At 41.8% G+C, this 25,625-nt stretch overlaps 1 protein-coding gene across 4 annotated transcripts in view; it reads right to left on the minus strand.

Annotated features, from left to right (window-relative positions):
* The window catches only part of PPM1L (protein phosphatase, Mg2+/Mn2+ dependent 1L), a 42,113-nt gene extending 17,101 nt beyond the window's left edge, over positions 1-25,012 (minus strand). Inside the window, exons 1-2 of one of the 4 annotated variants that reach the window (XM_026855048.1) lie at positions 24,968-25,012; positions 5,850-6,024 (exon numbers count right to left, since the gene is read on the minus strand). In XM_026855048.1, the coding sequence (XP_026710849.1) occupies positions 5,850-5,886 (37 nt within the window). In that variant the 5' untranslated portion in view covers positions 5,887-6,024; positions 24,968-25,012. Of the gene's footprint in view, positions 1-5,849; positions 6,025-11,896; positions 11,980-18,496; positions 18,740-24,967 lie in introns of those variants that run through there. The other 3 variants (XM_026855045.1, XM_026855046.1, XM_026855049.1) reach the window with 3 other exon arrangements.
* Between the last annotated feature and the right edge of the window lie 613 nt (positions 25,013-25,625).

Raw genomic sequence — 25,625 nt, forward strand, 5'->3', positions numbered from 1 at the left:
GCACTGGTTCATGGTGACCAAGTTTAAGCTGTATCTTTAACGTGTAAAAGAAATTCAATAAATCAAAGAAAGTGTGGAGCATAAGGCAGAGATTAAATAAACTCAGCAGTAATCATCTGGCTATAAAGAGTAAAATTTCTCCTGTATTAATTTGGGAAAATCGCAACGTCGAGTTCTCAGTGCAGCAACCAAAGACCCAGAGAAAGGAGTTATTTTAGATCATGTTCTTGAGATCAAACACCTAAAAATCATTTCAAAACCAAACCTGAGCTGGAAAGAAAGCAGCCACGCGTGGTGGCCTGCAGGCACTCTGGTTTTCTCCTTGTCGGAAGGAAACCTCTGGTACAGCAATGAACGTTGTTAGTGACACAGCCGCTGCATCAATGTGTTTGCAACACTTCAGAAAATAAATGTGTATATATGTATACGTACTACATCATCTACTCTAACCATCCTTCGCCTGTACGTGTTATTTCTTCAGAAAAAGACAGTTTCTGTCTCTTCTCTTCCTCGCAGATTCTTTCGGCTCTCCTGGTTTTTTTACATATTCTGTGCAGCCCAGTGCCTTTGCAAATGTTGTTTTTATGCTGACTGGTGTCGATTTTCCTTCCTGCTCTTTAAATCCCTCCTAAAAACTTACATAAAGCTTTTCAACCATTTTTCAGGCTCAGGCCATTTCATTTCTGGCAGTATTACATGTTCCTGCAGGACCATTATCACCGTCTAATTGTGAGATTACAGATGTCTGCTCCTCCCAGTGCAGTCAGCAGAGCAAGCCCATGCTCTGCCTTACTGGTAACGGCTGAAGCCGAGCTTGGAAGAGAAATAGTCCCAAGACTCCTTGTCAGGACAAGGATTTAATCACCTGACGAGTCACCACTATTGAAAGCATGTTCCCATGTTTCCCCCCAAAAAAAGACTGAACACATACCCAAAGCATGGTCCAAGCATGAGTGTGCATTACAAAACAAGATGTAATTTTTTAATTTTAAAGAAGGGCATAACAAACCCAACAGATTTTGATGGGTTACTGCTGAGCACAAGCCACCTTGGGATAAACATCATGGCAAAGATAACTTACGTTACCTTCACCGCAACGTAGAATAATGATGTCTTTACCTGGCAAAGCTCATTACAGTGGGAAGAAAGGTTTTTTTTCCCCAGCGGAGTATTTATTATCCCAAATTATAGGATATATTTCTGGTGCAATTTTACTGCTTTAATTTTCTCATTTTCTCCTTATAGTCACTTTCTCTGGGGGAAAACAGCTGCCTGCGCTGCCAGAACGGGAGCACTGTAATTGAAAAAGGGGCATCATTGGCCCCTCGATGATTAAAGTTAACCTTTTCCCAGCACGACCACACTAGTATGGATGTTTGTGTGAAGCAGATGGATTGGCCAACCTCTTGGGCTGAAGTTTAATCTTGAATATTTTTGCTTTTCTGTACTTTTGCCAGCAATGGCAAAGGCTCATGGGACCAGAGCTATGCTGGGTTGCAGTCCTGAAGTCGGAATGAAGGGCTGAGCCTTGGATTTACGCTCGGAGCTTTTTTTCTGCAGCTGCAGCTAAGAGAGAAACCAGACCCAGCCTTCTGCGAAGCACAGAAATACAGGCTGAAGGCGAGGAGCTGGTTTAATTCCTTATCCTCAGTCGTGCTGGGAGTGAGGAGCAGAGGACGATGCATCACCTGCTTTGAAGGACAGTGACTCCCAGGGAGAGCACAGCACCTGGGCACGGCTGGGGAAGGCAGAGTACAAACCCCCGTCTCACCCAGAGACAAAGCACCGCGTGTTGTAGTGCTAATGGCCACATTTTAGCTCAGTGGAACATAAATTTCGTTGCTAAAATCGGAGTAATCAGGGAATTTGGGACGTGGACTCCGAGCATAAAAACTCACTTTAAGAAATGCTACGGTACTGACAACGACCATCTCAAGCACATCAACTGAATCTAAAGGTTTTCACATGAAATCTTACGCAAACTGCAGCTGCAGGGAGAGGCCGCAAAGTCCAGCCAGGCACAAACTTTTGGTGTGTGTCCCCCCCCAGGAGAACGCGTGGAGGAACAGCCACCCACTTTCCTTGCTGGGGGCTCCAGGAAACATGAGGCACCCTGGCAAATATTAGCTAAGAAAACATGTTTTGGTCTGACACCTGGCTCTGGATGCAGTGCCTAAGTATCAATATCTTTCATGACTGCTTCACAGCGGGGAAAAATGAAATTCATCTTTTTTGTCGCACAATAATGAAACTCAATTTCTACAGGACTCTGAGGGAGAGGGGCCATCCATTAAAGAAAAAACTATTGACTGCAGTACAAAAACACCACCAGAATCTCCCAGAAGGCTTCAGCTACCTGGAACACCAGAGTTAAACTCCAAAGCGCCTTTAAATACCTTAAACTTGTATTTGTACAGAGTAGCCACTGACCACTCCGGATGTTTAGAGATGCTATAAACCGAGGGAATAGGATTAACATCCAACAAAGCTTCAGCGGGAAAAAACACTCTTGCACAAAATTAGCTCAGCCTCAACTAGTCAAGAATGCCACTTTTTAAATTAAGGGATTTAAAGATTATGAGAGGATTTGTACCCATCTGTCACTTTTGGCCTGCTTTCATTTTATAAAGCTTCCTTAGTCAAACTTCACTAAAAATCTTGTCAATATTTGACCAGTTCTAGATGGACTCGTTGTATTTGGTAGCTCTGATATACTGATTTCCTACAAAAAAGAGGCATTAGGATGTCGAGTCCACTGAAGCTGCACGTCATTAATATTGCATATTGCTCGAAAGGCCAAATTAACACGCAAAATTGTACCAGAAGCCCAAGCCATTTCAGTGCAGTTCTGGTTTATGCTGGCAAATGGATGCAGCTGATTTTTACCTGCTCTGGGAGACATCCCAGGGGCAAGGGGAGTTAGTTGGGGCTGAGCACTCTGCGAACCCTCAGAAAATGGCCCTTCCAGGAGGGATGGGAAAGGTTTCCTGGACGGAGAAGGTCTGCTCTTTTGCCGTGGAAGTGCTCCCCTACGTGCTGCACCCTGCTACACTTGGCTATGACCCCGTGTACCTTCAATTTTTAACTTTCTATTTTCCCTGGCTGACATGTAGAACTCCAACTGCTCATGATTACAGAAATTAAACACTTGACAGTGCTCTCCAGGATGGGTTTTGTTGATGCCTCACTAGTCCCCTGCCAGAAAAAAAGTTATACTTTTCCCTTACATCACTATCACTTTTATTTTCACCATTTTGATCTTTAAAGATTGCTTTCTTCATTTTACAAGTATCACCAGCAGCTTGATCTGCTCATTGAATTGGCTTTGGTATGGAAAAATGCTAATAAAAGAAAAATATCACCAACACAACTGCTCGAGCACTGAACGCTCGGGATCAGGAACAGCTGCTGCAATTATATTTAACTGCCCATTTTCGGTGCTTTCCTCACAATCAGATCTTACTTCAAGAGCAGGTAGCAGCACATTTGCTTTTGTAGTCAACAAGTGACATGATTAGAATGACGAGTGGGCTCCATTCTCCATGTTTTAATTTCTAGAAGTGTCTCTACCTGATTGGGAAGCTGAAATCCTGGCTTTTTACTCACGGCGAATTGTGCTCTCTCTCCATTCTGAATGTGTGTATATGCTGGGACTCTTCTAAACTGGTTATTTATGTAGCTTCTCATTTCCACATGATTGTTTTATTGCATGATATAAATCCCCCAAAGTGTGTTCCAAGCAGTTTTAATCTTTATTTTCTCTGTACAAACATGCATTTTTCAATAAAGAAAAATGCTTTCTTTTTCTTTTGACAGGAGTCGGTAATTTGCTCTGCTGCATTTTCTCCTTCCTAACAAACTTCTATCCATCCAAACGACTAGAGAGATGAAGTGACCAAACCGGGGAAAAAGATTTACATGATTCATTGGACTGATGAATTCTGCGTTAAAAAAGATAAACAGCAGCAACAGAAAGCAACAAGTTTTGAAGCTTATTTTTTATGCATCATTAAAACCAGGCCATATGTGATTAAACAAATATCCTGCACCCTCATTTTAACTCTGTCGCCCTTCGAGAACTCTTATGACTGCGAGCTCTTTAAGGATGTGACATATATAGTCTGCAAATGACACCATACAGGGCTCGAGAGCATTTGAGATCAAAGCAGTTTAAGACAATTGAGCTTATTTATTGGGTGAGCACGTGAGTGTAACTGATAGAGCACTGTAATTACTTGAAGTTCCTAAAGCACACAGCCCTCTAAGTACCTGGAACATGCAGTCCAGAAATGGCATTTTAAGTTGCTCAAGCTCCTTCGAGATCTAAGTAGCTTAAGAGAATAGTATCGCTAGTGAGTGGGAGTCTGAGTAGGAGTCTGAACAAAGTTGATAAGTAGTTTGAGCATTTTAAGTGCTTCAGGGCACTGCAGCGTGAGCACAAAGTAATAGGAGAAAGTAACACCAGCTTGTCAGTGCTTGGTTTTCCAGAGCTGGACTAGTGACGAGAAACTCAGATGATGGTAATTTTAGCAGAGTGCCACCTAAGCAAAGAATGATCCACTCAGGCTGGTGTCTGGCAAACACGATCTAAACAGGATGAAAAGCCCACTTATGAGTTTGAGGCTTCTGCCTGAAATAGCTGAAGGGAAAAGTGGGAGCTGAGCTCAGGACAGTTCCCCAAGGGCACCATGGTTCCAGGTACAGTCAGGGGACTCACAGAACACCAAAGGGACAGCACGGATTAAGAAAAAAAAACCAAACGGGGACATACTAAGTGCAAACTCTCTTTCTGTACTACAAGGCTGTGGTTGGTAGGGCTGTGGATGAAAGCAGACGGTGTGTTGCAGCTCTCAGTTACGAGTGGTTTAAAGCGGAGAAATGGAGAGCAGCGTCCTTCAGGCAGAGCTAAGAAATGAAGGCTGCCGAGAGATACACTACTGGGGGGAGTGCAGCGAGCCAGGCACGCACACACCCAGAGTGGAAACTCACGGCTCGTCCACACAGACCCTGCACGCACTGCCAGGCCACTTGGTGCCGTGAATATTAATTCAGCAGTAAAATAACAAACTGTTTTGTTTGTTTGATTCTTTCTTTCCAAGGCTGCATAGTTAATTTCGATATATCTAAACACCCAGAAACCTGAGGAGCAGGCACACAGCAGGTATTAGTGGCTATTTTGGAAGACAGTGAGAAACGTCAAGAGCATCTCTTTTTTAATCTGTAACTGTAAAGACAACCATGCATCAGGACAACTCTGAAGGATCTAAAAGCTGGAAGACATTTCTAACTACTTTAAAACAAAATGTTAGTAAAAATATTAGCCATAGCTAAGCAACCTCCAAATTATTACAAAGTAAATAACAAAACTGAAAGCCCCTGTACGAGCACCGTTAAAATGCCTCCAACACTCTACAAATTATCTGGCTTTAGCTATCCACACGCATCATGTCACATTTAAAAACAGATTCTGTGGCTATCCAGTACCCTCTTAGCTAAGTAAGCAAAAAAAAAAAAAAGTTAGCAATGAAGAAGAAAACAACAGAAACCAGGTTGCACCACTTGCAGGGACAATAAAGAGGCACAGCTAGATCAGTCAACATCAGCGCAAAGGACAAAGCGCTGTTAGAAAAATAACTGTCCTTTCACCTAGTTAGTATTCAATCACTGAAGTGGAAAATTTTCGATCTCAACTTGATTTTGGGAGGCAGAAATGTTCCACTGAGTCACCTCATACCTTTGAGAGCAAAGTTCAATTTGCCAGCACAAGCACTAGTAGTTGGGAGAAAGACTGAAAGTGAGCAATTTTTTTTTTCAGTAAAATGTAACTTAGAAAGAAAACACAAATATACCTGCTTCATCATAGGATACAGTCAATTTTTCCAGCATTTCTCGATCAATTGACAAAATCTGCTGTTCCAGGATTGTTTGGTAAGACAACACACTGTTCTCCTTGTCCTTCTCGTAGTCTTGAAGATGTTGTTTCAGGACTTCAGGCAGACGGGATTTCACGTACTCTGCTGCTGACTATGTAGAAAAGAGGCAAAGGTTTAATTAATACATTTTCTTTTGAAAAGCTTTATGCATATCCACAGCCATTTTATTTTTTTTTTTAAATTTAAAGCATTCTCAAATGTAACTCCTCACAATAAAACAATCTTAATGCTACTAATTCCATGGTGAAAAATCCACAGGTGATTTTTCTGTCAGAATGACTCCTGCCCACCCAAAACTTCCAGGAATTGGGCATATAATAGACCAAATTCTCCTGAGCTGAGGCATAATCCACTCTTCAGCAGAGTTTATGGCAGTCCAGAAAGAGTTACCCATGCTGGACTAGACACATACATACCACAATAGCTCGACTTCCTCATTGTTAACATCCTCTGAAAATATAACTGAATTCTAAATTATAATTTATTCCAAATAGTAAAGCACAAAGTAACAGAGTCACTTCACCTGCTATTGATACACAATCAGGATTGGACAGGGAGATAGAAGTGAACATTTTAACAGCACTAGAAAATGACACACATATATACACACGCATCCACTCACAGAAAATTCTTTTATGTTTTTTTTCTCTGACTGCTCAAGGCCATAAGGAAACAGAAATTAACACAAGGTGGCATGGTTGTACCGATGCTACGGAGCCTTGTGCAAAAATGTAAATGGTAAAAAGAAGAGCATGGGTCCCCCCAGGACCCCTGCCACCACTGGAACAGCTCCCTCCCTTGGGGTTTGGGCTCAGACACCTTGGTGAGATCCAAACACAAATTAACTTTCTGGGTTTCAAGCATTAGCAGCCCTCTCCTGCGAGTATTACACTCCCCACTACAAGGGAGTCCCTCGTTCTGGCATGGGTTTGGGTTTGTTTTGTTTTTTTTTTTTTGCTTTCCATCTCCGATACAAATGGGAAAGGAAGATGCAGCCCAGGCTGCTGCCCCAGTGCCCAGCTTTCCTGCCAACCTCAGGACCGAAGAGAGAAATAAATGATAACAAAGTTGTATTATTTCAGGCCTGGAGCTGACCAGAAGTTACCTCTACTCAGCAACAGGCTCTTCCTGGGTTTATATTTAGTTTTCCAAAGTCAATTGCTGATTAAATCGCAACCGTAAAACATCGCTGAAGTTGTGTTCAATCTTTCTGCAAGCTAAATCATGTGAGATGAATGAAATCATTCTAGAAAAACTACACAAACGCTCTACAGGAGTACAGTTTATTTAATGTTACATTTTAATAGTGGTTTTCTTTCAAGGGAAGGCCAAAAGATACACTGTATGGTAATTATTTTAGTCCAAGCTTGTGTTTAATGTTTCCTTTGAGAAGAGGTTTTACTCTGCAGGAGGTATTTTTGTGCTCTCCCTAAGGCAGCAATTGTTAAGAAAAACAAAAGGAGAATTTATACATATTAATTTTCTGAAATATGTCTTGTGCCAGCCGAGAGAATATTTGTATACGACTGGCTGTAAACACTTAAGGAAAAATACCCACCCTGTCCTAAAGGTCTTGCAGGCCAAGGGAAAATCAAGAGACAGATGGGTACAAGCAGATGGGAAAACCATCGGGACCATCAGCCGCGGTTGGCGTGAGGGACAGCCATCACGAGCCACGTGCAACCCCATCGCCAAGTTTTTCCACAGGCATCGAGGCCAAGGATTACACCGATTTCAAGTGTGATCTCGCAGGTGGGGGGGGTTTCCCTCTCAGTGAGAAGCAAACCACAACACTCCCGCTTCGGCTGCTACCGTTCAGATTATGCCTAGATGTCATTAAAGATTTAAACTGCAAAGCAATGGTGAAACCGATATAAACTCCTCTCCTCTTCTAGCACGAAAGGTGATCAGCCACCGCTGAATAATTACACTCCTAGCTGCGCTGCAGCGGACAGACAGAACTATATTCTGTTCAGTACAAAAGTAATTTTATCTTGGTTTTACAAAGTCACTTCCAGTACCTGGAATATTAAAAAAAGAAAAAGCGTGCGGGTGTGAGTGCACGTGTTTATGCACGGGTTTGCTATTAAAGAAACCAAGAGGCTAACTGTACTGGGTGAATAAAAATTAAAACAACATTTTAAAAAGAAAAAAAAACTTCCACCGTTTCCGGAAATGCACTCTTCCATCTTACCTCAATTCCCACCGCACAGACCACAATATTCAACCTCTGAGTGGATCAGAAACTCCCCACGTGCCTCCCCCTTAGGGGTTTGGGGGCAGACTGCTGCCCAGAGACCCGTGTGCTGGGACGCCGCTCCGCAGGTGCCTGCTGGCAGAGCATCCCACCACTCCTCCCCTGCTAGAGCTGGGCTCCCCCTGCCCTCATGGAAACTGTTTTCATTAATACATGTATTCGTGCCACAGGCAGAAGTTAGGGGAAAAAAAACCCCATTTCACTACTTTGAGGCTTCAAAATAGCTTTATCCTCTTTTCCTCCCTACGGCCCCTCTTACTGCTGCAAGAAGGAATTACAAACATAGCTGCTCCTGGAAAACACCTGACCTCAGCCATTAGTTGTAGGTACAACTAATTGTACAACATTTGCTGGTCAGTCTTCCTCATCACCACCCCTCTGAGAAAGCAACTTGGAGCCGTAGGCACTGCAGAAGTGAGAAATGCAAAGAACCTTCCCAGGCACCTTCCCACAGATCACTGCTTCGAAACCACAACGTTACAGAAATGCACATTGCTGAGCTGTTACCTCTCTCCGTCACAATAACCTCCTATTTTCTGGCAGGAATATATCAATTTCTTTTATAAAATTGAAACGGCAGCATCCGCTGTGAACCTGTTTTCAGTTTGAAGTACCCTTCTCCGAATTAAATGAAGGATTGACTTTAATACCTTAATTGACTTTAGGGTATTTCATCCTACCAGGAAAAACTATTTCATACATATAGAATAAATTCAAAAATATCTACAGACAATGAAATATACTTGCAGAGCTTATTCACAAAAAAAAAAATCACATTTTTCTTTATTCACTAAAATAACCTCCCTATGTAAAAATCACATCAAGAAATGCTCAATTCCCTCAGCTCTGTGGTAACCTGAACCTCAAATGCAGCCAGCATCCTTCTGTAACCACCAAATTTCAACACATTGATGAGAAACACATATCCAAAGTAAATCTTCTTTTTATACATTATGCTAACTGCCTGCTAAAATTTGCTCTGTTTTCCTCAAGTGAATCCTTCTGGGACCTCCTTTGTATGTGGGGAAATAAAGGTCTAAAACGGCTAATTAAAGGCTTCTTTATGAAGCTACTTCAAAAGTCAAGTGGTGATATGATGAAGCCATCTCCTTACAGCTATAATGGTAATTTTGGAAGGGCTTTCAACACACAGTAGAGTATTTGGCGTGTGGAAAACTACCATACCTCCACTCATCCTCATCACGTTCTGCAGGAAGCTCCAGCTCAACATGACCCACTTGACCTTTAAAATTCAGGTTTTCACCAGAGCAAATGCAGGGACCTTGCATTATTTCTGGCACTTGAGACACTCAAGCAGGTCTCCTTAAATTGTGTTGTTGGCTGATAAGCCCCAGTCAGTGGAAAACCCTCTCCGAGTGGCAGTGCCCTGGGAATGCGCTTGCTCTTCGCCACGTGGTGGGGCTGGGCAGGAGGAGCAGGATGGCAGAGCCATCAGGGCTGGCTCCCCAGTGACACGTCTCTCCACGCCAATGCCTGCACGCAGAGGAGATCCACCTGCATGGGCACGCGTGTGAACGTGCCAGAAGTGACCCGAGTGCTCAATGACAAAATGTGTTAATTAAGACAGCAAGTGTTAAGCAGCTCCATGACCCTGTGAAAAACGAGCACTGAGAACAAGAGCTATGGGAACAGTGATCAGAACACTGGCACATAAAGCAACTGAAGGATCTAATTAGCGGGAATGGCCATTATTTATAAACACAGATTTCCAATTTTAAAAATGGAGAATAGAGATTTTATTGCCTCAGACCCGCACACTGCACTGACTACTGTGATTTACAGGGTGGGTAACCACAAATTTACTGTCTTAATATTCTTGAGACAATTCATTCTCTCTGCCCGGGTACTGCAAACATTTAGAGACTAAGGGAAAATACAGGATCCATTTCAGAGTGTGGTATTGCTGGTGTAGCACATACACCAATGAAGGATTTAAAAACACACCAAGATTCCTCTCTCACTCCTTGCTGCCTCTCCTTTTCACACATTCCTCTCCCCTCCAAAGACATGTGGGTCACTATGACAAGTTTCCTTCTTCAGAGATGACACACCACGAACTGCTGGGCAGGAACAAAGTTCACCTTATGAAAAAGAGGAATTTCAACTTTGTTCACCTCCTGGTTTACCTCAGGGAAATATTTTTTTAAGTAGGATCAAGTGAGTTTGACAAAGAAAACCCTGAGGTGGGTACAACAAATGAACACGGGTGTAAATCCCATGGAAGATTGTGTTGGCCATGATAATCTCATGGGAAGGAAGTGTAATGAAGAATATTTGATCTGTGGACCCTAACAGACATCTCTAAGTGTGGGGAATACACAAAAGGAGCTGGAAGGAAATTAGTACAGCATCAAAACTACAATATAACTGAGCAATAAGAGAGGCTCAGTAAATAATTCACAAAACTAGACTTAATACGGATGATATAACTTACTGAAAAAGGAGGCTACAGAAATAAAGAAGTCCCCTGCACATCAAGAGAGTATTTGCTCTTCTAGGTCCAGTCTGGAAAAGGGAGACAGACCTGCTGACAGTCATTAGATAAAAAAGAGAAGCAGAGGGCACTACCATAGCGCAGGTCCACCAGACACTGCCTGAAAAATAGAGATGTTGGGTTTTTTTAACCAGGAACTGGAATAACCAACAAAGCACAAGATGTAGTGAAGTACTGCAACTACTCAGATACGTTATAGGAAATATATTTATCCCAGAGCACAGCTTGTCCAGCAACCCTGGAGTATGTTAGTGAGAGCAGCAAAGACCACAGTTTGGCTGCAGGACGCTCCAGCACTGAGAAGCTCCCTAAGATAAGGAAGACAACTTGCATGAAGGTGACAAATAAATCTTTAGGGAAAAAACAACATACTAAAGTCAAAGGACTTCAAAGGAAGGACACTTAAAGATCTCTGAGGCCTGACAGTACAAAAGGCCCAACAGTTGCAAGTCAAAGGAGAAAAGAAGGTATGGGGAGAAAACATTTTCTTAGAGAAATTATGTGAGTGAAAACTATCCCAGAAGAAAAACCCTAGGAATTAGCCTAAATCATAAGCTGCTCAGTGATCTCAAACTCAAGAAGGACAGATATACCAGTCAGAATACCGCGTGAGTGAGTGTAAAAGAATAACAAACACTGAGAAACAAATGAAGACTAAAGGAAAAAAGTGACTTGGAGTTAGCAAGGGTAGCAAGAAAAGGTTCTACAAGTCCATTTGTAATAAAAAAAATCCCAGGCAAAATGTTGCTCTGCTGCTCAGCAGAGTAGAAAAGCCATTGACAGATGATGCCATAAAAGCTGAAGTATTTAATGTCTCTTTTTTTGCTATAGTGCTCACTACCTTTACCTTGCTGCATTCAACTGGCAGCTAATATCAGAGGCAAATAACCAAAATCTCAAGACAGAATAGGGAAAGAACATGTTGGAAAGCGCTTATAAAGATTAGATATTTTCCAGCTGGCTGGGCCAGATGAAATTCATTCAGGTATACATAGGTAATGGGCTGAAACAATCTCTTTAACGACCTCTGTCTCTGAAAATTCACAGAGGATGGCGAGACGCTATTTGGAAAGGGCAAATGTCAGGGCTACTTTTAAAATAGTATAAAGGGAGAGAAACAGAATTACAGACTAGTCAGTTTAACTTTGATGCTTAAAAAATGGGACAAAAGATCAAATGATTTCTACTCACATGAAAGCACCGAGGTTCGTAAGGCACAGCAAGCAAAATGGTTCTCTGAGGGTGTGAGGAGACCTGCTAATTCTGTTCCTCTCAAGTGCAGTCTGGGGAGCAAACGCTCCCTTGCTCCTTCCAGCAAACATGCCTGTGCTTAGAAGTCTCAGTACCACTGATCACATCAGCTGCACAGCCAAATCTTTCATGCTACTCCCTTAAGCCTTAGGGGATCCCAGAAAAAAAACCCTTCCATGTAAATTAGGATGCTGAATCCCACACAGACGAAGCGTTTCAGAGAATCTTCCAAGACTGAGGTGCATCTCCAGAGTTGCCTTGAACCCAACACGTGTGTTTGGTGCTCCCGGGGAGTGGACGCGGGGTGGCATTGCCTGTCACTGCCACCAGCCAACCTTCATTCACCGCTCAGTCATTTCAACATGGAAAGGATTTCAGCTAGAGGTGCTATTAGATATATCTCGTGATCCCATTTGGAATTTCACATTCCACATTTCAGACTAGCACTCCTTGGCAAAAAGACTTTTATATACAGGTTTCTGGGACTCACATCTTTAAAAAGAAAACAACAAAACCAACAAACAAACCAAAAACCACCCACACAATTCATTATTCTAGGAAAAGTGCACTTCACTTATTAGATATCTCCCAATAGGGTGGTAAAAACCATGGCAGGATAAGGTCGTGGACAAGAAATTTATTCCAGAGAGTCTGTTAATGATTTTTTTTTTTTTTTTTTTTAAGGCTTTCCTGTTAAAGTACAGTACAAAACGTATGTATTTACATATATTTATATAATCAGATTGCTAGATTGAAGAAATCACATCTCAGATTAAATAACCTGAGAGTCAATCTCCCCCTCACCCACTTCACTATTATAGAGATGACCCTGCTTCCAAGGGTGACACAGAACAACTTCATAAGCACATTCCCCCGGCCCAGCCATTTTTTTTTCAAATTTTTTCATGCACTGTTTTCAAATGCCGTGCAGTGTAGGGAGTGAGTATTTGTTCCCATTTTACTGTCATTTCAAGAATCATTTCTTGGCATCTCGATGCTCTGTTGGCTGCTTACTATAGGAAGGGAAGGGTTAAAGAATATTCTTTGGGTTCCTGCCTCCCTGAGAGCTGAACTTACTGCAGGCAAACCACCTTCTCAACCTATTCACACTGCAGTGCAGGAAAGGCTGGTGTTGATTGAAGTAGTTACAAAAATTCTGCCTCCAGGCCCACATGTGCCACTTCAACTGATTTCAGAGAAATATATGTACATCAGCCCTGGCTCTCATATCTCACACTCGGCATTTAGGATCAGATGCCTCTCCTTCATCAGCATGAACCACGAATAACTCCACTGAAGTCAGTGGGATTTTGCTGAGACAAACCTCTTGGAATAAGGACTTGAAGCTATGAATAGTTATTCAAAAGGAAAACATATGATAGCAAAACATAATCTACTCTCAAGAGGATAAGACAAGATCTACAAATGGCACCAAGACAAACATTTTGCCCTCTAAGGCAAAGAATAAACATTCCACAGAAACCCGTTAATAGAGTTTTCCTATAATACAAACTTTTGCTACCATTTAGCCTATTAATTCTATTAAAAAGTGTCTTTTTTTCTCCAGAATAAATATTAAACTAAATAATTTACTACTGATCAATATGTATCCTAGGAAAACAAAACTCCCCATTTAAAATAAGGTTACTAGCAGAAGCATATCTGAAAACATTTGGAGAACTCAAAAACTCTCTCCCAGGACTTTCAACAAGACTGAACACCAAAACCACCACTATTATTTTGCAATCCATGCACAATTTATTTCCATAGCAGGAAAAATATTAGCCTGACAAACATCTTTAGTTAATCAGAAGCTATATAATAATGAGAAAATTAACCTGATTCCAAGGAGATGTATAAAGTTCAAATTAGTATTCACGCTGCATTGTCAGAGATATATTAAATCCATAATTACAGTAATCCACAGCTGCTTCAACTGTAGAAAATAATGAATTGCCCAGTGAGAACTGGTGTCCATGAAATGGAAAGAAAAGGCCATCTGTTGTGGAGCTTTGCTCTGACTTCATGCTTTGAGCACAGAGAGCTTGATCTTCTCTGACACAGTCTATATGTGGATTTATGGCTACAAGCAATCCACATAACCATATCACCAAACACAAAGGATAAAAATAAAAAATGATGACGATTTATGGCTTTAAATTATGCATTTTAGTTTCTTCCTTAAGACAGCACTTGTCACTCACTTCTTAAATAGGCTTATTTAAATGTCCTAGAATGGGAAGCAAGTAAGTCAACAAAATTTGTAATGGAAAAATTACATGTTCTGTTCTCCCTCCCACTCCCCCCAACATTAGTCATATAGAAATGTGTGACATCGCAGCGAGCGTACACGCGAACGTTGGCACGGTACTCGATAATCTAGGACATGGATCGGAAGAGGTGAGAATAAATACAAAACAATTATTTTTCATCTTCCAGTGAGGGAGTGATTAGTGAAATACTTGTACAAGTCATTTCTTAAATAACTAATTTTAACTAATTAATTAAAATTAACACAAATATGCTCCATGCGATATAGCCAAGCAGTCACTCATTCGACAGATGAGGAAAGAAACAAAGCACAGAGACTGGTTTGTCAAGAGATTTCACTGCAATTGGCAGAGCTACAAGGAGTGCTCTGGAATCTGGACATCTAATTAAAAGATTAATTTTATCAAGGCAAGAGAGAGCATTATGAATATCTTGTCTGGCATCTTGCATCAGGACCATAGGACTTCCCTGTCTCGTTGTCTGAATAAGTCATTTTGAAAAATATGCGACTGTTTCAGAGACAGAGAATCTTCCATAGCCCTTGGAAGTTAATTATCCTTACTGTTAGAGGATAAATTCACACACCACAGAAAATGTTCACATTATTTCCAATCTGAATCTGCTATTATCTATGACTTTCAGCCACTGAATCAAGTAAAATGTCTGCTCACCTACATTCCTCTTTCTCATGTAAATACATGCAAATGGATCAAATCACCCCATTATCTTCTCATTGATAAACTCAATAGATGGAGCTCATTGAATGGCACATTATTACATGTCACATTATCATGCATCTTTTCGCATCTTTTCAAGCATTTATATGGTTCTTCTTTGAACACTCCTATTTTCCAACTTTGTTCTTTAGGGGTAATCATCACAGCAAGGCAACACACCATGGAGGAAGACTGACTAATACCAAAACCCCCTCCTTACTTTTATTAACCATTTGCATTATGCTTATCAGCTCACCACTGCCTTGAGATCTTATGTACAGCTCATGTAGCCCCTAAATCTTCTTTTATGACCTACACCGTGCAGTATTAGTCATACAGACTTACAGTTGATTTTACTGAAATCCATGTTACTTGCATGCAACCACCCAACAAATGAGTTAAAATATTTCTCTGGATAGTTAATCAAACATCATTATTCATTACTTCTCCAATCTTTAATGAAATTATTAAGTCACATCCCTACAAGAGCCAGGATGGCTCTCCTTATGAATATACTCACTCAACAATTTCTATTTATAGTTATCCTGAAGTCTATCACACAAGCCAAGATTAATCCCTTTAATATATACCTTATAAATTTAAAAGTATTCAAAATAGCACGTGCATAAAGTCAAAACATGTTCCTCCTGCCAGTTTCGGCTAACCGCCATGAGAATTATTCTTATTGATGAAAACAATCAAATGTTTCAATTCATACAGCCATGAAGTGGAATCCTACTCGCAAGGAAATCAAGTATATTCTCATTAATGATCCTGGATGACGGGACAGAGCGCACCCTCGGCAACTTCGCAGATGATAGAAAACTAGGAGGAGCACTTAATGCACCAGATGGTCATGCTGCCACTTAGAGGGACCTGGACATGCTGGAGAAATGGGCCAACGGGAACCTCATGAAGTTCAACAAAAGGAACTGCCAAGTCCTGCTCCTGGGAAGGAACAACTTCACGCACCAGTACATACTGGGGGCCAACCAGCTGGGAAGCTGCTTGAATAAGGACCTGGAGCTCCTGGTGGACAACAAGCTGACCATGAGCCAGGAATAGTTAATTTATTAATTTTTTAGTTAATTTATTAATAGTTAAGGTTAGGTTAATGGTTGGACTAGATGATCTTCAAGGTCTTTTCCAACCTAGATGATTCTGTGATTCTGAAATAGGCCCTAGCAGCAATGAGGGCTGATGGCACAGTGGGCTGCATTAGGCAGAGCCTTGCCAGCAGGTCAAGGGGTGATCCCTCCTCTCCGCTCAGCGCTGGTGAGATGTGTCTGGAGAGCTGGGTCCAGTGCTGGGCTCTCCAGTACATCAGAGACAGGGACATACTGGAGTGAGACCAGAAAGATGACAAGGGACTGAAGCATCTGTCATAGAAGTAGGGGCTAAGAGAGCTGGGACTGTTCAGTCCAACGAAGAGAAGGCTCGGGGGGATCTTTCCCCTGTGTACAGACACAAATGACGGAGCCAGGTTCCTCTCAGCGGTGCCCAGTGAACGGCCAAGAGGCAATAGGTACACAATGAAATAGAGGAAATTCTGTTTAAAACCAAGAAAAACTGTTCTTACGGTGAGGGTGGTCAAACATTGAGGCAGGTTGCCTAGAAAGGTTGTGGAGTCTCCATCCTTGGAGACAGTCGAAGCCCAAGTGGACACGGTTCTTGAGCAAATCTGCTCCAGCTGCTCCATCTCCAGCAGCAGTTGGACTGGATGGTCCCCAGAGACACCTCCAACCTCAGCTCTCTGTGACTCTGTAAAATTATTTCTAGAGAATTTGACAGGATGGCTAATACAATCAGAATATTTATTCTGGTTGTTTAGACAACCGCATATATGCACCAAAAAAAATGTTTAGTAAATATATTAAGAGTAATGAGAATAAGAGGAGTTATTACTCTAGTAAAAGGAAAACGCATTAGCACTTAAATTGCATATGCACAGACACAAACTCTGAATCTTAATTGTGCTAGGAAGCCAGTTATTATTCAAGCCTTTTTTAGAAGAATTAAGATTAGTGGGTAAATTAAACTGAAAATTAGCCACAGATAAAGCACGTCTTTTATAACGCTCCTGTTAGTTTTAACAAATAGGAAGCTGAAGCTTATTGTAAAGGTGATGTATTTCATAAATCCTGGGAGATGCATAAGCACAGACACAAAAGACAAGCAATAATTATGACTACCACATCCACAGAGCCATATGTAAAGGACATTAGTATTTGGCATATGAAACTAACATCTCTATTTGCCAAAAGGCATGATTTAGCTAATGGAACAAAGCAAAATATGTTTGAATGAATTACTGAAAAAAAATAAATGTCAAGAGTTAACCCAATTTTTATGCTAATTGCTTGTAACTATTAACAGAGATGAGCTGAATATTAAATTAGGAAATGTTAAAAAAGGTTTAAAAATGCATGGAAATACTTGTCCATTCCCAGTTAACAGTGCAGAAAAATCTAGGTCCCAAATTACAATTTATGGTCACAAGTGATTACTAAATATAAATGCCTATACCAGCAGGGATTGCAATTGCTGAAGACCTGCCAGAAAAATTTCACCCAACCGGGATGAACTGAAACATTTTCTTATATTACTGTAATCAAATCTAAGCAATGGGGGATCATTTTTTTTTATATTGGCATAAAAAAAGCAGAAGTGAAAAAGAAATAACACTGAAAATAATGGTTGAAATGTCATAAAAACAACTAACTTTACAAGACTATTGAACTGCTCATTTGGCAAGCTAGGCTTCAAGTATTTTTTGATAAAGAAAAATACCGCATTTCATATTCTACTGAGCTTATGAAGTTCAACATAGAAGGTGAAAAAAAAAATCCAGTTTTGCAAAATGATTGCAATTTTGTGCAACTCCCAAGAAAATGATGTTTAAAACTTGGTGATTGTAACCTTGCGTCAATGCCGATCATGAAATGAAAGCCTTCATCAGCAATTAAAGTGCCTTAAAACTACTCCAGGGGATTTCTACAGGTGCTTCTGTGCAGATGCTTTTACAAATAGCAGTGGGATACAAGATGGTTTATGAAGAGTCAGTTTTACCAGAAGCCTTTCTGCTACTTTAGTTGAGGGAAAAATGTATTTATAGTCTATTAGACTCAATTAAATAGCAAGCAGCATTCTTCCTTCTTTGCCATTGTTCTCTCCCTCCAAGCAAAGAAAGAGTGAGTATAGTGGAATATTTTAGTCTAAATGGTCTCTCCTGATTTAGAGACATCACTTTCTGCCAAGCAGCTATCATCACAAGAACTAGAAAGATGCGGTCTGGACTGAAAAGCTCTAAGAATTAGTTTGTTATGCAGGAAACCAAAACGACTCTATTTTCACCCGCTTCAAATTTTACCAAAATTCAACCATCTGGTCAGAAACCTGTATTCTATTTTAGATACTTATTCTGAAAAAAAAAAAAAAAAAAGGGAAAAAAAAAGTAAGTAATTTAATGCCTCTAGAGAACAAAGTTAAGGAACAAGACATTGCTTTTCCCACATGACGAAGTCACAGTTTTGGCAAACGTTTCCTTAAATACCTTCAGCTCACTGCCACCTCGGGCATGCAGAGCGGGGGACTGCGAACGCGGGGCGCTCCTACTTACTGGCATGTCTGTGATGGAGCGAGGCGCTGCTGCCAGGGCACGGCTGACGAGACCAGCACACAGGATGCCTCACATACAGCTGGGAATCTGCATCTCCTACGATGCCCAGCACAGAAATGTACCGGTATTGCTGTGTCCTTTGCTACCCACCATCTGTTTGCCTCCTGGTAGACCGAGGCTCGCTGCAGTCCATGACTTGTAGCTGAAGCGATTTGTACAGATGGCTCGTACAGAGCTGTTCTGTATTTACAGGCTCTCGTGCAGAAAGGCAGGTGCACAGGCACCGATCTGTAAGTCACTCCTCGGGGTTTAGGTCATGGCACAAGGTCCTGCCCTTCTGCATTATGCTTTTAGAACTGTGTGTGGAAGACAGGTATGGTTCATTCTAAAAAGCAAATGTATAAGTTGTTTTTTTTTTTTTAATGGACTTAAAAGAAGAGAGGAAGCACTGTGGTTCTGGGCATATTTTCCCCCAAGAACTAGGGTACCTGGCAAGGCTCCTATTGCTCCTTTTCCCAATACTGAGCCCAGCACTCCTGAATGAGCTCAGCCAAAGCTTAGCAAGTAGAAAACGAACAGGAGTTTTCAAATAACTGTGGAGTGTCGACATATAAAGTACTATTATTTTGCCTTCCAGAGTCATAAATCAGTTGCACATCACCACATTAGAGACCCAACACAGCCAAAACACTGCAGCAGCAGCAGGCAGCACATCACCTACTTCTGTTCTGGAGCTCTGACCAGATGTTGTCCCCTGGAGTCCAACGGCCAAGTCCTGTCCTGATAAGGCTTACAGTAAATGGGATGAGTCTAATGCTGGAAACAGTTCTTAATCTTTCATTTGGGTCTCTATTTCTCTTACGAGTGACCTTATAAAAATTCTCTATTAAGAAATCACATTAATAATTAGCCCCATGTTACATCCAACGCTGTGATGAGGAGATAAGAATCAAGATAAACCACTTCAGTGTGAGAAAGAAAGTATGTGAAGCTGCAGAGCCCCGGGGTTAATCCAAGCAGTTCTGCTGTGCCGTTCGCTCCGAGGAGCTGGAGGGATTAATGAATAGATGACACAACTGTGATTTGTTCCGGCCGTATTTACCGGAGTCCCCCGCTGTCTCTTCCAAAGCTGGAACAAACCCTGCACACAAACAGTTAATGAGGAAAATGTGGCTGCGTAGTCCTTTAAACAATTTACCACAGGGGCCTGATGACATTTTCCTTTAGCCGTGTATATGGAAATTAAAATTTGTGAAGATAATGACTTTGAGATTCAATGAGTTCTGTTTAAATGCAATTATGGTTCTTTTGCTTAGGTCCTCTCCTTGCTTCAGATTTGAAAAGGCCACTGTACTGACCCACGTTGCAAATAATGAGCTGGGAGCCAGCGAGGAAAGCATTGCATTCACAGTTTATGTAAAACTAATCCAATGTCGTTCAAGAATAAAGCAAACTTTTGTTTCCTCTCTGTGTGCGCTACTGTAACACCAGTCTGCCAGGAAAAAAGATTTTTCTTGCCCATCAGACTTTGTGATCATGTGGGTGATAAGCAGCTGAAACATAAGATTATGGTACAACATAGTGTTTGAAAAGGCTACTGGAATCCTGAGATGTATAAATAGAGGAATAACAATGATTGATTGTAGTAATGTTATTATGGAATTGTTAATGGAAAACTCTCTAGCTCTTATGCTCTTATTTGAGAATCAAGAGGGTTTAAGAAAAAAAAACAATAAAAGAGGAAAACAATTAAAAAACCCTCAAAAGTGATGGCAGGAGAAGAAAGGATCTGTCTCAGTTTACCAAAGCTAAGGTCGAGTTGAAAATCTGGAGCTGAGTCTTCCACATAGGGATGTCCGTTTAGGCAGAAGGAAGATGTCACCCACAAACTCTCTTGGAGAACAAGGTTACTCAAAAATCTCTACTCTGTCACCAAAGTAACCGCTTCTGGGAAGGAAACTTTCCTTCTGATGAACAACATACATTAACAGGGAAAACTGGTAAGGTTGAAGAGAAGGCTCTTGAAGCAAGAGATGCTTTAGTGACTCATCACTATGAATGACATGACACAAAGCAGCTGTTGAGGGCGTGAAGAGGGACTACCTGCGTGTAAAGAACAACAGACCTTTCATAAACCCTAAATATCTACAGGATTATAGCAAAGAAAGAGCCGGGCTAGATATTCTGCCAAGAGCACACAGATGTTGTCACAGTGTTGATACAGAAAGCGGATCGTAGCTCCTCTTCCTAAAAAGAGGAGGAACAAGAGAAATTTTTGGTACATTGGTAACTGAGGGGAAAAAGAATGGTCTTAGCAAGATCTCAGTCCACCCTGCTACAGAAAGTCTTTTTACCTTGGATTCTGCATTTTTGCATGCTGTTTTGTCTCCCAAGTTGAGGGACTTACAAAGCAGCATTAAATAAAACACCTTCTTCAGTAAGAAAACACAAACCTTCCAAAGTGGACAGAATTGATGATAGATAGTAATTATATAAACCACTTAATTAAATGGCACAGACTCAAAGACAGGGACTTCATTAAATAGAAAAGCAGCCAATTCGAATCCATAAATAGTTTCTAAAGCATGTTCATTTTCTAGTGCCATTTCACTACATAAACACTGAGAGCAGTACCCTTGAGAGAAGGAGAGGCATAAATCAGGCCTCCAGTTAGGATAAACACCGATGCCTGGATGTTATTCTTTCTTCCCTCTGAAAATGTACATAGCTAAAGAACAAAATAAGAATTTCTCGTTGCTTACTGAGCCCTACTGCCTATAAGGACGTGGGGACCAGCTAATGCTCTCGGTAGATGCGGGCACAGAGCCCACACGTGGAGCGGGCAGCACCTGCCCACGGAGAGAAGTTGGCGCTGGGTTGGAAAGCAAAGCGTGCAGAGCGAGGTGGGGCAGCTTGGGCCGAAGGTGCATCACGGCCCAGGGCTGCAACAGCACCAGAGCAGAGCCATGAGGCTCTTCCCAGCGGGTTCACCTTTGGTGCCTTCTCACGCGGCATCTGCAGAGGCAGTGGACCACCAGCGGAGATGCAGAGTTCAGGAGAAGCCTCTGGGGCTTTCCACCTCCTTTTTCAACCTTACCCTCAAGCTGAGGGCCAAGTTCTTCCCTTGTTTTCTTTGAGGAGTGTCTGCCCTTAATGCACATCCCTCAGCTCCTATTACCCACCCCGGATCTCCGCCGTGCTCCAGGGCTTTGCCTGCACATGTTCGTGGAGGCAGCAAAGGAAGCATCTGCCTTTGGAGGTATTTTCTGTATCATTTCACATCACTTAAGTTCCTGACCGGCCAAATCACACCAAAGTAAAAAAGAAGGGAAAATAAGGAGGAAAAAGACAGACATAGGAAAAAAGGACAAAGGGATACAAATTAAAGGAAGAACAGTAAGTAAAGGGGAATGAAGTTAGAAAAAGGAAAAATGAAACCAATTCCAGCGAAATGTAAGTTACGATTTAAATTAGTTTCCTGAAACACAATTTAATTAAACATGACAGTACACAGCATTTTTGTTTCTCTAGCTCATTAGGACAAGGGGTTGTTAATCACACTTATTAACAAGGCAGGTCAAGTAGATTTCTGGCTATTTTCATCATTGAATAGATGGAGAAAGGGGGGCTAAACAAGGAAATTATTCAGCCAAGTGACTTGTTGCTGAAACCCTGTGGCTGGGATTAGGATCCAGTGTTTCAGCAAACACCTCTTTCCCTGCATTAGCTGCCAGGGTTTAATGCCACTGCGGAACAAAACCACCAAACACAAAACTAGAGAACCAAACGTGCGCAGGCAAAAAAACCCCAAACCCTCAAACATGAGCAAAATGATTGCAATGCAACCATGAATGCATTTACCTAAGGGGAGAAAAGTAACTTCATGATACACCAATTTACAGAAGTGAGTAAGCAGCAAGCTGAGACGTCTTGCCAGGGACATGCTGCCACTCCACTGCCTCTTAATGCACGCTCTGAGTCTTAGGATAACGTTAAAGAATCTGTTGCAGTCATCACTTGAGTAGTTTTTCATATCTGTATACATCCTCACACTGTGTTACACCTAACTGGGACACTGCAGCAGCATCAGAGTTAAAGTTAGAGCCACGACCAGGTTTATTCCATACTGGAACAGAACCAGCAGACTCTATCAAGAGAGACTGATGAAATGTTCAAACAGCTTCTTTTCCGTACTGCTTCACTTAGCAATTTCTTACTGTTTTTAAGAGCAGCCACAGCACGGATTAAACAGCCATGATACCACACTAAAAAAACACTTCAAAGAGGTAACTGGAAGTAATTCTCCTTCTGCGTTAGAACCTCCTTGAAAAAGCTCCTGGTCTGAAGAGATAACAGCACGGCTTTGATTTTAAGCCCTTTGTATTGCTTAGTGTGTTTGTATATTAAAGGGACACAGCCTGAAGTTTTCAGATTTCACGGCGAGCCTTGAGACGACAAAAAGCATATACCTTTTTATCAGGAGTATGTAGCGAAGCAACTTATGCGACAGAGCTTAATATTTTGGAAAGTTCCCAAAAATATTCAACCTTTCACTTCCAGGAGTTTAAACAGAAATTTAAGCAAACCTGAGCCAACATTTCTAAAGAAAAACAGATTTGAAATTCAGAGAAACCCAATATATCAGAAAGGCTGGTTGTGTTTTTATTTTGTGGGGAGATTGCTGTGTTGCAGAACGGCAAGTGCTGGCAGTGTCCCAGGGCCTGGACCGGTGCTTTAACCCATCGACCTCGGGCACACGAACCCGAACTCTTCCCCTTGGGTATATCTGGAGAACTGCTTTCGACGTGCCTGGCATATATTAAGTCTGTTGAAACCTGACATGCACATGCCTCGACTGATGACAAATGAGCCATCACCACCTTTGTGTGTCCTATCCACAGAAAGGAAATCTCAGACACAGAAAAAAGGAATGTTTTGACCAAGGTTGCGCAGCACACCGGTAGAGGAACGAAGAAGTCAGCCCCCCCAGCTCATAACCATCACCCCATGGCTCTGTGCGGGGCCACAGCTGATGGAGGAGTTCCTTCTAGGCTTATTTGCAGTGGAGTTATTCTTACAAAGCGTGTTGTGTACGCCCTGCAGTCCTTAGCTCAGGAAGAGTTGTGCATCCTTCACTCCAGGGAACATGCATCATCTTTTGCATCATCACTTTTCAGCACTCCAGCACATAACGCATCTTGTGGGAAGAATAATATTGCTCAGATTTTCATCAAAAGCAACAGCAAAGTATAATACGGCTGTTCCCTGTGAACCAGATTAACATGGCTAACAAACAGCTTATCTTATAGCCTTCACTTTCAAAAATTCATTGAGATACCTGCCTCTTGTGAATAAATTACTCATGTTTTTCTGATTCAGTTAGCTGACAGCCTCTGAGGTACATAGTTGGAAGCTGGTGAGATCAAGATTATTTTCTCAGCAAAAAAGGCTGGTAGCAAATCTTTCTTTTGCTGTCACTCAGTTTTTGATTGATTATTTTCTGCATTTTTTTTTCCCAAAAAAACTCTTAGGCACTTGGTCTCTTTGGTAAGATGCTGTGCTCTGTCTTTCAGCCTGGTGCTGTGCCCTAACTTCAGTATTTCCCCACCGAGGATAGATGAACTCTGGGTTTCCCTCTCCTCCCTCTTCATTACCTGTACTCCACCTGCACAAGCACTATTCTCCCCTCTGTTGTTTTTTCTATGCCACACAACTGATGGAAGATATAATAGCTTAAAGCGCTCCGAGCTGGACCTATGTGCCACAAATAGGCTCCACTAACTCAGTCTGGACTGCTAACACAGGGACATACAGCACTGTGCACTGAACGTGCAACGAATGCCATCCGCTGCCCCAAGGACTTACAAATCCCACCTCTCCCGCAGTGCGTTTCCTTGCTGCTATATACTTCTAAGTCTTGTAAAATAAACAGCTTTTTTTTCCCCCCTGCAGAATCCTCGTATTAAACCAACACGTTCCTTGTACTTCGACCCTACATCCAAGCTCGTACCGTGTCTGGTATGATTTGAGGCAGAAGAAACTCTGTACAGGCTGCACAGCACAGAAACAAATTTGCTGAGAGGCACGAACAAACCCATGTATTTCCAGGTAAAATTTCAAAACATGCAGGTGTCATCAGAGAAAACAAAGCCCAGAAAAAAAAGAGGCAGATCAGCAGCATAACTGAGGATGACCCTCAGAGAAGGTCACACGGGCCAAGGTCTCTACCGACACGTTTCTAGACACCTCCGTCCACATCACTGTCAGTAACTTTACCATCACTGACAGGGTGGCTCTCTTGAAATGTTCCCTGATTTAATGCCACTCTTTTTTTTTTTTTTCTTTTTTTCCCCTGCTGCTAATTATTCCATCTGGATCTTTTTCACAGAATTATTCCCATCCCACCTGTTATTTTCCGTGAAAGTTTCATAATGGGTGTCCAAGGCAAGGATCACGGCCGAGCCCCACTCAGAGAAACACAATCAGCTGTAATCTTCATGCTGATGACCTGCCAACCTACCTTGGCTCTCCAGAGCTTCCTGAACTAAAATCCAGGTCAGACAGCTTTAACATTTACTTGGGAATATTCACACAGTAGTGCCAGATAGCGCAATGGAAGCACAGCTCAATCTTCTCCCATAAGTCCTCCTCTCACCCTCTTATCCCAGAAACCAGGACAACTCCGGTATTATTCTTAGGAGGATGTATCTATCCAAGGTGTTATCTCTGACTTGGCTCTGTTCACTATATGTGATAACTAACCCATGTCTAAACCTTCCCCATTCTTCCAGTACATCATCTAAAGCTGCAGTTGTTTTCAAGCCCACCTAGGTAACACGTTCCTTCCAGGCACTGCACGATCTCAACTACTGCATCCCCCTTCACGCTACCATCTAGCTTTATTTCCAGCCGTTCAAAATGCCACTGCAATATGGCTTCTCTGCCAGTGCCACTATAAACTCTATTTTGAGCAGAAGCACATACAAAAGGGATGAACTGCGGCAAAACCAAAAAGAGAGCAGAGCGGAAAAAACCGCTACTTGAAGTGTCTCAACAGATCAGG

Source organism: Athene cunicularia, assembly GCF_003259725.1.
Source record: "Athene cunicularia isolate RWA chromosome 9 unlocalized genomic scaffold, athCun1 chr9_part1, whole genome shotgun sequence".
Lineage (NCBI taxonomy): Eukaryota > Metazoa > Chordata > Aves > Strigiformes > Strigidae > Athene > Athene cunicularia.